This window comes from Suillus subaureus (genome assembly GCF_016647635.1).
Source record: "Suillus subaureus strain MN1 chromosome Unknown BJ212scaffold_41, whole genome shotgun sequence".
NCBI classification, from domain to species: Eukaryota; Fungi; Basidiomycota; class Agaricomycetes; order Boletales; family Suillaceae; genus Suillus; species Suillus subaureus.
This window is the reverse complement of record NW_024538597.1, coordinates 206,657-220,520: the sequence shown is the minus strand read 5'-3', so window position 1 is coordinate 220,520 and position 13,864 is coordinate 206,657. Positions and strand designations below refer to the sequence as shown.

General features: G+C 46.0%; 3 protein-coding genes across 3 annotated transcripts; 2 read left to right on the top strand and 1 right to left on the bottom strand.

Moving 5' to 3' along the window:
- Positions 1–2,920: 2,920 nt before the first annotated feature.
- BJ212DRAFT_1209514 (uncharacterized protein) lies at positions 2,921–3,130 on the top strand (the record flags this gene model as incomplete). Its single annotated transcript, XM_041329201.1, has 2 exons — positions 2,921–3,034; positions 3,086–3,130. Coding segments are annotated over 2 exons (159 nt in total), but the record flags the coding sequence as incomplete, so codon positions are not given.
- Positions 3,131–5,386: 2,256 nt separating this feature from the next.
- On the top strand, positions 5,387–5,578 carry BJ212DRAFT_1210850 (uncharacterized protein; the record flags this gene model as incomplete). Its single annotated transcript, XM_041329229.1, has 1 exon — positions 5,387–5,578. A coding segment is annotated over one exon (192 nt), but the record flags the coding sequence as incomplete, so codon positions are not given.
- Positions 5,579–5,657: 79 nt separating this feature from the next.
- BJ212DRAFT_1303284 (uncharacterized protein) lies at positions 5,658–6,727 on the bottom strand (the record flags this gene model as incomplete). Its single annotated transcript, XM_041333392.1, has 4 exons — positions 5,658–5,708; positions 5,770–5,876; positions 5,946–5,979; positions 6,458–6,727. The coding sequence occupies 4 exons, from the start codon at positions 6,725–6,727 to the stop codon at positions 5,658–5,660; spliced, it is 462 nt and encodes a 153-aa protein (XP_041188281.1).
- Between the last annotated feature and the right edge of the window lie 7,137 nt (positions 6,728–13,864).

Genomic DNA, 13,864 nt, shown 5'->3' with positions numbered 1-13,864 from the left:
AGAGGTGCCATGGCAGATATGAATGGCAGGCAAGGACAGAAGAGGAATGTGGCAAATGACAGTGATAAAAGGTAAGTCAAAGTAAGTTGAATGTATGAAATTTCCTAAATGCAAACAAACAACCCTTCAGTAGCACTCAATACTGATTTTCCAAGTCCACCTATACTCACTACAGGTATGTGTACTCACCTCCAACACAGGCTAGTCAACTCAAGCTATCAGACAGTTCCTTCTGCACTCAGTCTCCAGTCCAGTCAACTGAATTCTTCCATACATCACTCAAGGCAAGGGCGTATCACTCATCTCAGTAAGTCAATCAAATTCTTCCATGCATCACACTCAAATGTCTACTCAAGGAAAGGGTGTACCACCCTCCCTCCTGTGCTCAACCTCCTCTGGTCAGTCAACTGAATTCTTCCACCCATCACTTGAGGCAAGGGCATACCATGCATCACTTGGGGCAAGGGCATACCACCCCTCCATCCTGCATTCAGTCTCAGTAAGTCATTCAAATTCATTCACATATCACACTCAAATGTCTACTAAAATACATCTACTCAAGGCAAGGGTATACCGCAACAGGTTCTTGGCACCATGTCACAATCACCCCGAAAGCCTAGCAGTCTTTCCATCTCTTGTACAAAGCCAGGGTGCAACTGCTGGTTTAGAAATCAGTCAGGGTACACTCAACATATGAATGCAAAGCACCCTGCTTTCTTAATGCCACCTTGTCCACCAAGTTTTGGGCTTGTGTCATATCCCACAATCCAGACCCATGTTCCATCATATTCCCACGCCTTCCAAGCCTACATCTGGACCACACTTCATATCCAACTCATTCCCAGATCCCCTTCTGCTGTGTGCTCCACACCTCAGCAGGATTGACTACACTCTGGATTTACCCCTGAGCTCCAGACCATTGGATCTCCACTGCTAGCCTGAACCATAACCCCCTGTCCCATCCACCCTATGTACACTCCATCCAGCAAGACATCCAGACTTTACCTTGTCTCGGATTCTGGACCCTATCCACCTTCTCATACCCTGGTCCTGTATCCACCTTGTCTTCCGGATCCCCAGATCTCTGGACCTCCGGATATTAACTCCGGACCTATTCCCACCCTCTGTCTGATATCCTGCGCCTATCCCCATTTAGGCATTCTCTGCCTTCTGGCTTTCAGTTACCTCTTGTTCCGTCTTGCTTATTGATCCTTGTATGAGTCTTCATCTCTGAGTTCATTTACTTATGTTCCATCTTACTTACTAATGTGTTTCCACATGCTTGTACATAGCCTTGCTCCTTTGCTTACTGATCCCCTCAGATATTGTCCAGTATATAACCCCTGTAGATACTCCTGTAGTTTCCTTAGTTTGAACATCAACTTAGACTTGCCCGATCCTCTCTTGGACTTTGGTCCATGTCATATCCACATATCCAGATCTCAGATCCGACCCTTATCTCTTCTCAGATCCATATCTTATCTCCCTCCAACATCTCGTCATTCAACCTGTCCACTCATCCAGTCCAGTCCACAACTTATCCAAATCCACAACCAGTGCTCGTCCCCTTTCAGTAACCCCCTAACTCCAGTATTTCGGTTATCTGTATATCCATCCTGTTCCCTTATCCGCTACCTATGTTTCATTTCTGTTTCATGATTTGTGATCTGTTTCTACTTACCAATAGACTATCCACATGCTTCATACATAGCCTCAGACTCTGCTGATTGATCATTCCATTAGATACCTATAGTATATAACCTCCTGTAACTTTCTGTAGTACCTCAGTTCAAATATCATCTTAGTTCTGCTCATTCCTGTCCTCTGGACTTGAGTACCTCTACTCTTGTCACCCTCCAAGACTTAGGATTGATTCCTATAGTCTATCCATATCCGCCTCTGTCCCCGACAGTCCATTACCGTTAGTTTCTAGTCTGGACTTGTCCGGATTAGCCCTATGATACTTATCCCTCATCTGGAAGTCATCCGGATCCGTTACGCTACTCGTCCAACCTTCCGGACGCATTAGCCTTGCCTTCCTGAAATAAGGGGCAATACTCGGGTAAGGGGCACAGCGCACAAGCTGAGGCTGAAACCCTTCAGATCCAGTTATCTTTTGAGTATGACCTTAACAGTCCACCTAAGTCTGTCCTACTCATCAGGCCTAGGGATTGATTCCCTAGGCCGGAGCTCTGCCTTTCCAGCACTTACCCTCTTTCTGGACTTAGGTCCAATCCCTGTCTCTCCAACTCTACCTTAGGGTAGTCTACCTCTGTTTGTTTCTACATTGGATGGAGTCCAATGTAGCCCCTATTCCTTCTGGACCTCCAGACCTCCTGTCCCTCGTACCTCTGGGCATCCTGTCCTTCAGATGTTCCGCCCTCTGTACCTTCAGATGTTTCCGCCCTCTGTACCTTCAGACGTTCCGTCCTCCTAACCCTCGGACATCCTATCCTCCTGTCCTTCGGACATCCTGCCCTCTGTACCTTCAGACATCCTATCCTCCTGTCCTTTGGACATCCTGCCCTCTGTACCTTCAGACATCCTGTCCTTCTGTCCTCTGTCATCCTGCCCTCCTGTCCTCCTGTCCTCCTGTCCTCTGGACCTTTGGACCTCCTATCCTTCCATCCTGTTTCCTGTAGAAGTATTACCTTGCAGTGGGAACTCTCCTGAACACTTCCTGCATTCCTCTGGAACTCTCCTGTGCTCCTCCAGATGTTTCCCGTGCTCCTCTGGACTTCATCGGACCATCATCAGACTTCCTCTGAAATGAAGGGCACATACTCGGGTAAGGGGCACAGCATACGAGCTGAGGCCAAGCCCCTCTGAGTCAGTCTCTCTCTCTTTTGAGCAACATGGTTCTTAACAATTCTAGATGATATTGACCAAAGGTGCGTTTTCTCTATTGTAATTTCACTTTGACTTAATTTTTTGTAGGATTGTGGCAGTTCCTCCATTCCCTGGATTGTGCAGATTTCCCCAAGGATGTCACTTCAAACAGTGGACAGGTGGCAACTCAAAAGCACTTATGAAGGTAATCTACATTTTGTTCTATGTAAAACATTGTAGCACTGATTGTCCCAAGGTTTACTTACCTGTGATTGAAGGCTATGTCCCAGTTGATGTTGTGCGTGCCTTCCAGGCATTACTTGAATTCTGTTACCTCATCCATCATAATGTCATCACCAAAAAATCCCTCTCTGAAATTGAAGATGTGCTTACTCATTTTCACACATATCACAAGGTTTTCAAGACCACCGGAGTAGTCACTACCTTCTCGCTTCCTAGGCAACATTCCATGTCTCATTATGTCTACCTTATTTGACTGTTTGGTGCCCCAAATGGGCTGTGCTCCTTGATCATGGAGTCCAAGCACATCAAAGCCATAAAAGAGCCTTGGAGGTGTTCCAGCCCATACAAGGCGCTGGGACAGATGCTGCTAACTAATCAGTGTTTAGATAAATTGGCAGCATCACACATGGATTTCCATATTTGTGGAATGCTCACAGGTACATGTTTAGTATTTAATTATGACTTTCATCACTACTAGAATCATTGGCAGATAGAGGATGTTAAGAACCATGTTGCTCAAAGGAGAGAGAGACTGACTCAGAGGGGCTTGACCTCAGCTTGTATGCTGTGCCCCTTACCTGAGTATGTGCCCTTCATTTCAGAGGAAGTCCAATGATGATCCAACAAAGTCCAGAGGACTTCCAGAGGCTGGCTACTCTGGTGGAGTGCTAGAGGACTTCTGGAGGAGTGCAGGAAACATCTGGAGGAGCATGGAAGAGTTCTGGAGGAATGCAGGAAGTGCTCAGGAGAGTTCCCACTGCAAGGTAATACTTCTACAGGAAACAGGATGGAAGGATAGGAGGTCCAAAGGTCCAGAGGACAGGAGGACAGGATGTCCAAAGGTATGGAGGGCAGAATGTCTGAAGGACAGGAGGATAGGATGTCCGAGGGTTAGGAAGATGGAATGTCCGAAGGTATGGAGGGTGGAAGGGAAGGTACAGAGGGCAGAAGGTATGGAGGGCAGAATGTCTGAGGGTTAGGAGGATGGAACATCTGAAGGACAGGACATCCAGAGGTCTGGAAGGAATAGGGGCTACATTGGATGAAGTCCGATGTAGAAGCAAACAGAGGTAGACTACCCTTAGGTAGAGTTGGAGAGACAGGAAGTGGACCAAAGTCTGAAAAGAGGGTAAGTGCTGGAAAGGCAAGACTCCAGCCTAGGGAAGCAATCCCTAGACTTGGGACAGAGACATAGGGGACAAATCCGAAGGTCCAGAATTCTGGCCTAGGGAATCCATCCCTAGGCCTTATGGAAAAGGACAAACTCAGATGGACTGAAGTCCAGAAGAAGATTGGGCAGATAGAACAGGATCTAAGATGATATTCAAACTAAGGAAACTACAGGAGTATCTACAGGGGTTATATACTGGACAATATCTGAGGGGATCAGTAAGCAAAGGAGCAAGGCTATGTACAAGCATGTGGAAACACATTAGTAAGTAAGACAGAACATAAGTAAATGAACTCAGAGATGAAGACTCATACAAGGATCAATAAGCAAGATGGAACAAGAGGTAACTGAAAGCCAGAAAGGCAGAGATGCCTAAATGGGGATAGGTGCAGGATATCAGACAGAGGGTGGGAATAGGTCCGGAGATCTGGGGATCCAGAAGACAAGGTGGATACAGGACCAGGGTATGAGAAGGTGGATATAGTCCAGAATCCAAGATGAGGTGAAGTCTGGATGTCTTGCTGGATGGAGTGTGCATAAGGTGGATGGGACAGGGGGGTATGGATCAGGCTAGCAGTGGAGATCCAATGGTCCAGAGCTCAGGGGTAAATCTGGAGCATAGTCAATCCTGCTGAGGTGTGGAGCACACAGTGGAAGGGGATCTGGGAATGAGTTGGATATGAAGTGGGGTCCGGATGTAGGCTCAGAAGGCGTGGGAATATGATGGAATGTGGGTCCAGATTGTGGGATATGACAGAGAACCTGCTATTCACTCTGTGCAAACTGATGCAGAAGAGCCCCATATTGGCTCAGACTCACAAGAACCTAGCATGCCAAAAAGTGCCAGTGCACCTGATGCTGATGTTATTGCTGACTCTGAGGACAATGGCACACCAACATCTGTCCTTGCACATGTTGAACTCACATGAACATCTCATATGCCATTTGTTCATCTGCTCAATCTTAATATGCTTACTATTGATTCAAATAGAGGGGACAAAGCGGGCACAAAGTGTCCATGCACTTGCTAACAAGCTTGATATCCCCCATTTGGCTGATCTTGTCTTGCAATTCCTTGCCAGACAATTATATCTGGACATGGACCCTACCAAAGTGCCTGACAGTCTCATGGACTGCGCTCATTTCAACGGGAAGATACAGGTCTTTAATTCTGCAGTATCAGTGTTCTTCGCACTGAGCGATTTGAGTGGGATTGGTGGGATGAAACACAAATACATTCGTGTGTCTCCCAAGTGGAGAAGTGGGCATGCACACAAAGATTGCATGTTTGTCATTACTGACCCAAATGCTCATGGAATGCAGGGTATGGACATTGCTCAGGTACTCACTTTTTTTTCTTTTCAACTTAGGGGTGTATACTATCCATGTGTGGTTGTCCACTGGTTCAACTGAGTCAGAAATACACCAGATGATGACACTGGAATGTGGATGGTGGAACCTTCTTCTGTTGATCAGCACACACATTTTGTGGTTATCCATGTAGATACTATTTTTGTTCTGCTCACCTTATTCCTGTCTATGGTACTGATATGCTCCCCTTGGTGATTAAATCCCACCATGTTCTCGACATATTCACCCTTTTCTACATCAACAAGTATGCTGACCATCATGCCTTCAAAATAGCATGTTAGCATAACTCACTTTTTTCTCTTACCTTGTTTACTTCTTCCTTGTAACTCACTTTTTGACTTGGTCACTTTTTTACAGCTTTTCCACTTATTATATGCTTGTTACTTAATTTCAAAGCATGAGCTTTTCATGTCCAAACAGATAGTGGGAAAAAGTGACGATCTGTAATGATCCACATAAATAAGTGCAAAAAAGCTAGAGAACTAAACTCATGATTTACTGATGTAGAGAGGGTGACTGGTGTTGACTAGTGGCAGTCAGGTAAGCTGAAAAATAATGTGTGCTGGAACTGGACAGTATATGATTACTATCTAAGTATGGATTAAATGTGTTAGTATGGTAGGGGGAAGAGTAAGTGAGAGGTATGCTTGGGAGAATACTGCAAGAGGATGAAGCAAACAGCACTTCACAGGATGGTCCTGCATGTGATGAAGTAGTAATGGAAGGAGTGATATCGAGATGAGGGCATGTGGTAGGGGGGACATTCTGATCAGTTTCATTAGAAGGGCCTTCATGGAAGGTCCATTTTTGTCCAGTGCAAGAGCAGCTGGCAAAAAGGCCTACAAAGCATTTATTAGTCTTGAGTTCTGGATGTGACTTGAAGTATTCTTTGATGGCTTTCAAGAGCTCTGGTTTGGTCCCTGCAGTAGAAATTTGGAGGGTGCCTGCAATATCAATAAGATCATCCTTGTTCTTGGTGGAAAAGGAGCCTGTAAAACATGCCACTGCACCAGCACCCTGCACTGCTGCCTGTTGTGCTACCTGTGCTGCCTTTCTGGCCACAGCATGTTCCTTCACTTCCTCCTTCTTCTTCCGAGCAGCTCCTTTCACCATCTCTTACTCCTCACATTTTTTGAGTCCTTGAGCTGACATTAACCAGTGTACATTGATATTGAGGGCATGAGTCTTTTTCTTTCCAGTATGTGAATTTAATTTCTTCCTCATACTGTAGCATTAACCTTGCTTAATGCCATTGTGCAGCACAGACCTTTGATTCTGTGGCATGGACCTGTGATTCCAGTTCCCTCACTTGGTCCTGAAGGACAGAGATGTCAGAGTCTTGAGACATGTTGCACTGATGGCAGCTGTGTAGTGGCAGTTGTGGGCAAGAGTTTGGAGTGTTGAAGGAAGGGAAGGACATAGTATGGTGTGTGGGCAGTGCAAAGGAGGTTCCAGTTGAGTTGATTGGACTGTCCTCATCTTTGTTCTCATCATCAGTACTGTTGGCATCATCCACATCATCCTCAGAGCTTGAGTCTATGCTTGAGCTACTGTCTGATTCAGTTTCTGGGTCATTCTGCAGAGTGTCGGCATCTATGTTTGGAGGATGCACTGGAAGCTGACTTGGCTGTATGGGGTAGGAGGCAGGGACACTAGCTTCAGTGGATGTGCCCATGCTTGGGGCAAAATCATGGTCGGTGAAAATACTGGGATTAAACGGCTGAATACCACTGTTCTTCCACACCTTTAAAATGATCTCAGTTGTGAACACCTTCTCACATGCTGCCATATATTCATTGACAAAGTCAGCATGTGCCATCTCTTCACTGGTTTCATCCAACACTTCCTCACAATGTTTGTACCATGCATGCTGGAGGGGACCAAAAACACCGACATCCAGGGGCTGCAGCTCATGAGTGGTGTGTGGGGGAAGACAGAACTGCTCAATATTATGCTCAACCACCAGGCGCTGCATCTCTGGTGTGACATGTGATCCATGGCCATCATAGATAAGGAGTATTGGTTTACCTGAAGTATCCCAGTGTGATGATCATACCAGCACTAGGTGTGTATGATAACTAGCACAGTTCTTGTGGAGAGTCTAGTTAAGACTCAGTAGAAGTTAATAGAACAATGCTATATTAATAAGTACCTAGTAAAGACTAGGTTACATGTGAGCAGGTGTGTCAACTACACAGTACAAGATGAGCTCACCTCAGTGAAAGTTAATAGAACAATGCTGAGGTGAGAAAAGGCACAAAGTGAGTACATATGGGTCTATGGAGGATCTGTGGCTGAGTGGTGAAGGTGCTGTACAGTACATAGTAAGAGGCAAGAACAATGACATGTTGGGAATGCATGATTATGTCAACACACCCCCTCAGTGAGACACCAGCTGGAGACCAGGCAAGTGTTTCTCGAAGAGAGGACACAGGAGCACCTTGGTAAAAATGTCTGCAGTATTCATGTGTGAAGGCAGCCACTTAAGTAGGAATGTCCCCTTTTCGATATGCTCCCAGATGAATAGATAATGAATGTCAATATGCTTTGACTGAATGTGGTTCCATGCCTCTGTTGATAGTGAGATTGCCCCAGTATTGTCCATGTAGATGTCATATGCCATTCTGGACTCTCAACTCTAAATTCACTTCTCTGGATATCTGGATCCAAGATCCAGTGTGGGAAACACAACAAGAAGAGAACTGAAAAGTAGACTTCTAATGTTGGGCTAAATGTGCTATGCCTAGCTGCTATTCAACCCTAAAGGGTTTCTGGACTAAGCTCAGTGCTCAGAGAGGATAGGAAATCATGCTAATAACTCTCAGTCTCAGACTGGTACTGGTAGATGGTGAAAACTATGATGATTACATAAGCACCAAAAGTGCGAACATAACACTAAGCAATATCTGCCTATACAAGCCCACAGAATATGAAATCCCTACACCAGATCTCAAATGATCTGATCTATCTTTATCTTCCTTCTGGAATCCAAACCCTATATCAGCACCCAACCCCATTTAGACTTCCCCTGTCTCCAGACTCTGGTTAACCATGTTTCCCTTCTGATTATTGATCCATTACATACATTTCATTTCTGGTGTTCATTATTTGTGATCCATCCTACTTACTGATAGACTTTGCATATGCTTCGTACATAGCCTTTATGTTTGCTGATTGATTCCTATATGATACCTACAGTATATAAACCTCCTGTAACTCTTGGAAATACTCCAGTTCAAATATCATCTTAGTTCCTGCTCATTCCGGTGTCCTCTGGACTTGAGACAAGTCTCTTGTCATATTCTGAAGTCTTAGGATTGCATCCTAGACTACATTTCCAACTCTACCTTAAGGTAGTCTATCCTCTGTTAGTTTCTAGTCCGGACTTTGTCCGGATTAGTCTTATCTGCTTGCCCAAGTAACATCTGGACATTCATCAGATTTATCTCACATTTCAGATCTGGACATCCATTGTCTGCCCTAGTCAAATCCTGGAAACTCCAGACAACTGTTCTAGCCCCCGGAAATTAAGGGCACATACTCAGGAAAGGGGCACAGCATACGAGCTGAGGCCAAGCCCTTGTGATCCAACCCCCTTGAGCACATGACCTTAACAGTAGATCAGGACAGGAAGAGTGAAAGGGACGTGGAGCTGGACAAGGAGGGATTTCAACCAGAGGCCCTCTTGGATGGTGTGAGTGACTGCCATGTACTCAGCATCCATAGAGGACAGCATGTGAGTGGTCTGCTTTTTGGAGATGTGCATGATGATCCCACCAGCAAAGAACCAGACATAGCTGGAGATGGAGAGATGGTCCTCAGGTGAGCTTGCCCAGTTGGTGTCGCAGTGGGCATGTAGTCCCTCATTCACCCAAGCACCCCCATAGTGGAGACAGAGGTTCTGAGTCCCAGAAAGGTAACAAAGAAGTCATTTGGCAGCAGCAAAATGTGCAGGGGATGGGTTTGAATTGTGTTGAGCGAGGGAGTTGACTGCATATGAGATGTCAGGATGAGTGCACACTGCAAGGTACAATAGCTCTCCAATGAGCTTGCGGAATCTGCTGAGGAGGTTTTCAATATTAACATGCAAGTTAGCCCACTGTGGCCCCAAGACTGACCACATTCCAATACCAACCATCCTAGATCTCAAAACACCCTGGACTGAACTGACTCCTCATTGGAACTGGCGAGAGGTCGACTGGGAGACCTTCAACAAGCGCCTCAATGACATCATCTCTACCCACCCAGCTCAGCCCCTAGCATCCGATGAAGAATTCCAAGATGCGGCTTGCCACCTCACTCAGTCCATTACGACAACCATTGACGAATGTGTCCCATACTCAAAGCCTTGTCCTCACTCCAAAAGGTGGTGGAACTGATGCCTCACAGGACTAAGGAACAGGGTCATGCAACTCAGTAGGATATCGTATCAAATGCAAGGTCTCCCTCTTCACACCTCCCATGCAGAACTCAAGACCATCAAGAATTTCTATGCGACTGAGATCAAAGCTACCAAGAAGCAGCACTGGATTGAATGGCTTGAGGACATCGAAGGCAATGACTTGTGGACAGCCAACCGGTATATCTCTTTGGATCCAAGCAATGGAGGGAAGGCTCATGTTCCCACCCTCACAACGACCACTCCTGATGGCACCATGATGTGGTCCTGCGGATTCAGGCCATCATTTTCATCATCATCATCATCATCATCCAGATCATTGTCCGGATTTCCACCATTCCCATCCGGCGGATTTCCGCCAGGGGTATCATCATCATTATCATCATTGTCATCGTCGTCCGGATCTCCTTTGCCCAGAGGGGCTAAGGCTGGGGTCCGTGTAGGGGTTTCTGGATGTTGATGACTCAGGAGTTCTGAGATGCTTCCAGCAGTAGCATGCTGGCTAACACGACGCTGAGAGAAGCTATTGAAGGTTTCGATGATAGGGGGACTACCTTAAGGTAGAGTCAGAAATGTAGCCTAGGATACAATCCTAAGACTTGGAATATGACAAGAGACTTATCTTGAGTCTGGAGGACACAGGAATGAGCAGGAACTAAGATGATATTTGAACTGGAGTATTTCCAAGAGTTACAGGAGGTTTATATACTGTAGGTATCATATAGGAATCAATCAGCAAACATAAAGGCTATGTACGAAGCATATGCAAAGTCTATCAGTAAGTAGGATGGATCACAAATAATGAACACCAGAAATGAAATGTATGTAATGGATCAATAATCAGAAGAGAAACATAGTTAACCAGAGTCCAGAAACAGGGGAAGTCTAAATGGGGTTGGGTGCTGATATAGGGTTTGGATTCCAGAAGGAAGATAAAGATGGATCAGATCATTTGAGATCTGGATCTTGGATCCAGATATCCGGAGAAGCAGATTTAGAGTTGAGAGTCTGGAATGGCATATGACAGGTTGCCCAGGTAGATCCACTACTGACTCACTCCATCTGCTGGAGGAGACAGTCAAAAATGCATGGAGGTCCCAAAAGGTGGTGTCAGCATTGTTTTTGGACATTGAGGGCACCTTTCCCAATGCAGTCACGAAATACCTCCTCCACAACATGCACATGCACCGCATCCCAGGTGATCTTATCCACTTTACTGACCTAGTTCTCTCCAACAGGCATACCCAACTCAAATTCAATGGATTCACTTCGGAATGGTTCCTGGTCACTAATGGTATCAGGCAAGGTGACCCATTATCTATGATATTATACATTATTTATAGCTCAGGGCTTGTTGATGTCACCAAGCCCCAAAGGGGCTGTGAATCACTAACAGAACTAACCCTTGCCTTTGTAGATGATATGGCATTTATCATGATAGCCAAGGACTTTGCCCCTACTCACCACATCCTGGCCAATATGCTTGAACAACCAGGAGGAGGTTACGCATGGTCAAAAGACCACAACTCCTGCTTTGAAACCAACAAATTTGCCCTGATGGACTTCTCAATGAATCACCTCAAAGACTGACCAGCCATGCACATCCAGGGCTCCATCATATGTCCCACCTCCACCCACCGGTTCCTAGGGGTAGTACTTGATCAAGAACTCCAGTGGAAGGCTCAGATTGACTCCACCATTGCACGTGGGACCACATATGTATTCCAGCTACATCATCTTTAATCCACTGCTAAAGGAATTCCACTATGGCTGATGTGTCAACTTTATCAGGCTGTAGCAGTACCAAAAATGCTTTATCCTGCTGACCTCTGGTTCTCACCAGTACATCGTGAGGGCACAGACGAGCTACAGCAGGGATCAGTTGGTGTTGCAAAATGCCTCTCTACTGTCCAGCGAATTACAGCCTTGGCGATTACTGGTGCCATGAAGACCACAGCCACTGATATCCTTGAGGCCCATGCCAACCTCCTGCCTACCATGCTCCTCCTTCAAAACACATGCTATAGAGCTGTCCTGTGCCTCACCACCCATCCTAAGACTCACCCACTGTATGAACCCTTGAGATGAGCAGCACGCAAATACATTGCTTCACACTGCTCCTCCTTGCACAAACTCACCCACCGTTATGCCATCATCCCTGATGCTATTGAAACCCTCATCCCATCACGACGGCCACCATCATCCTCAAACCCATGGCTAACGCACATTGCCAAGACCAAAGAAGATGCCATAGCAGAACATGAACTCCTCACCGACTCCATTCAAGTTTACAGTGATGGCTTGCTGCATCAAGGACGGGTAGGTGCAGCAGCCACACTCTTCCACACTGGAAAATGGCCAGGGACTCTCTGATATCACCTTGGTACCGCCCTTGAGTATCTCAGCACTCAAGGAAGTTTACCAAAAAGAGACACATGCCCACTGGGAATGCCTTTGGCATAAATCACCAAGATACAACTGAATGCACCAGATTGACCCTAAACTGATGCAATGCTCATTTGTCAAACTCACAGCAGGCTTCCCCAAATGTCTCACCAGACTCTATATGGCACTTCACACAGGACATGCCTCCCTCAACCAACACTTGCATTGTATCAGCAAAAATGAGAGTCCATTCTGCTCACACTGCCCATGCATTGAAGAAACTGTTCACCACTTCCTGACCACCTGCTCACAACACCAACATGCTTGCCACATCATGACACAAGCACTTGGACGTAAAGCCACCTCCATACCATTCCTACTAACCACCCAGACACCACCCCCCATCTAGTCCATTTCATCAATGCCTCTGGCAGACTGAAAGTATCATTTGGTGAAGCTCCACTCCCTCACATGCCTGCAGACAGATGACCCATCATTTTCCCCCCCTTGTAGATAACTGTAACACCAAGAACAATGATCCTCCCTCCAAACCTCCTTCCACAAACTCACCTACATGGAATCACCATGCCTCTTCCTGGAATAAATCAGCAAATCCGACAGGACCTACTGTCAGCCCTCCGGTCCCTCAGAACACCCATATCACTGTATCCAGACCAATTCCTGTACTAGCCTGCAAGGGTCAAGTATGCATTACACTTTCCATTTTGATAGCTATTTACTACTTATGCACACATATTCAAAGTCATCTCATCTTTGTTGAAATGCATGTCTAAAACAGCTGGCAGGAACGGCAGACTGGTGGGGTATGCCCTACACCAGGGCATTCGTGGTTTCAGAGATGTGCACAGGGCACTGGGGGAGGTGTAATAATGGGGAGAGGGCCACATAGGTCAGAGTGTATGAGGTCAAGCATGTGTGCTGCTCTTGGCTCTTCAGAGGGAGGATAAGGCTGACAAGGATGCTTGGCAATGATACAAGACTCGCAGTGCTGCAAAGGTGTGGTGACACTAACACTGACACCCTTAGCAATGAGAGCCAGATCTGGTAAGAAATTGACTGCCCAGCCCTTTTCTACCATGTAACCAACAGAGAGCAGGTTGATCATAGCACCCAGAGCATGAAGGCAGTTGGTGAGTTGAATGCAACAGATTTTGCCCCTGATATTCAGATCAGCAACACAGTCACCTCATCTGGATGTGGGAAGTTGCCCATGATTGGCCATTTTAACAATCACATAAGAGTCATTGAAGAAATTCCAGAAGAATTTGTGATTGGTGATCAGCATGAATGTTGTGCCAGAGTCAAGAATCATTGACATTGCTTGATGTACTATGCAGGCTATGTTTTCTGCAGTTGGAGAGGAGTCAGAGAGATCATCAATCTCTTCAATGATGGCACATGCAAGATCTGCATTTGATGTGCTGGGTGAGGATGTGGATGAGAGA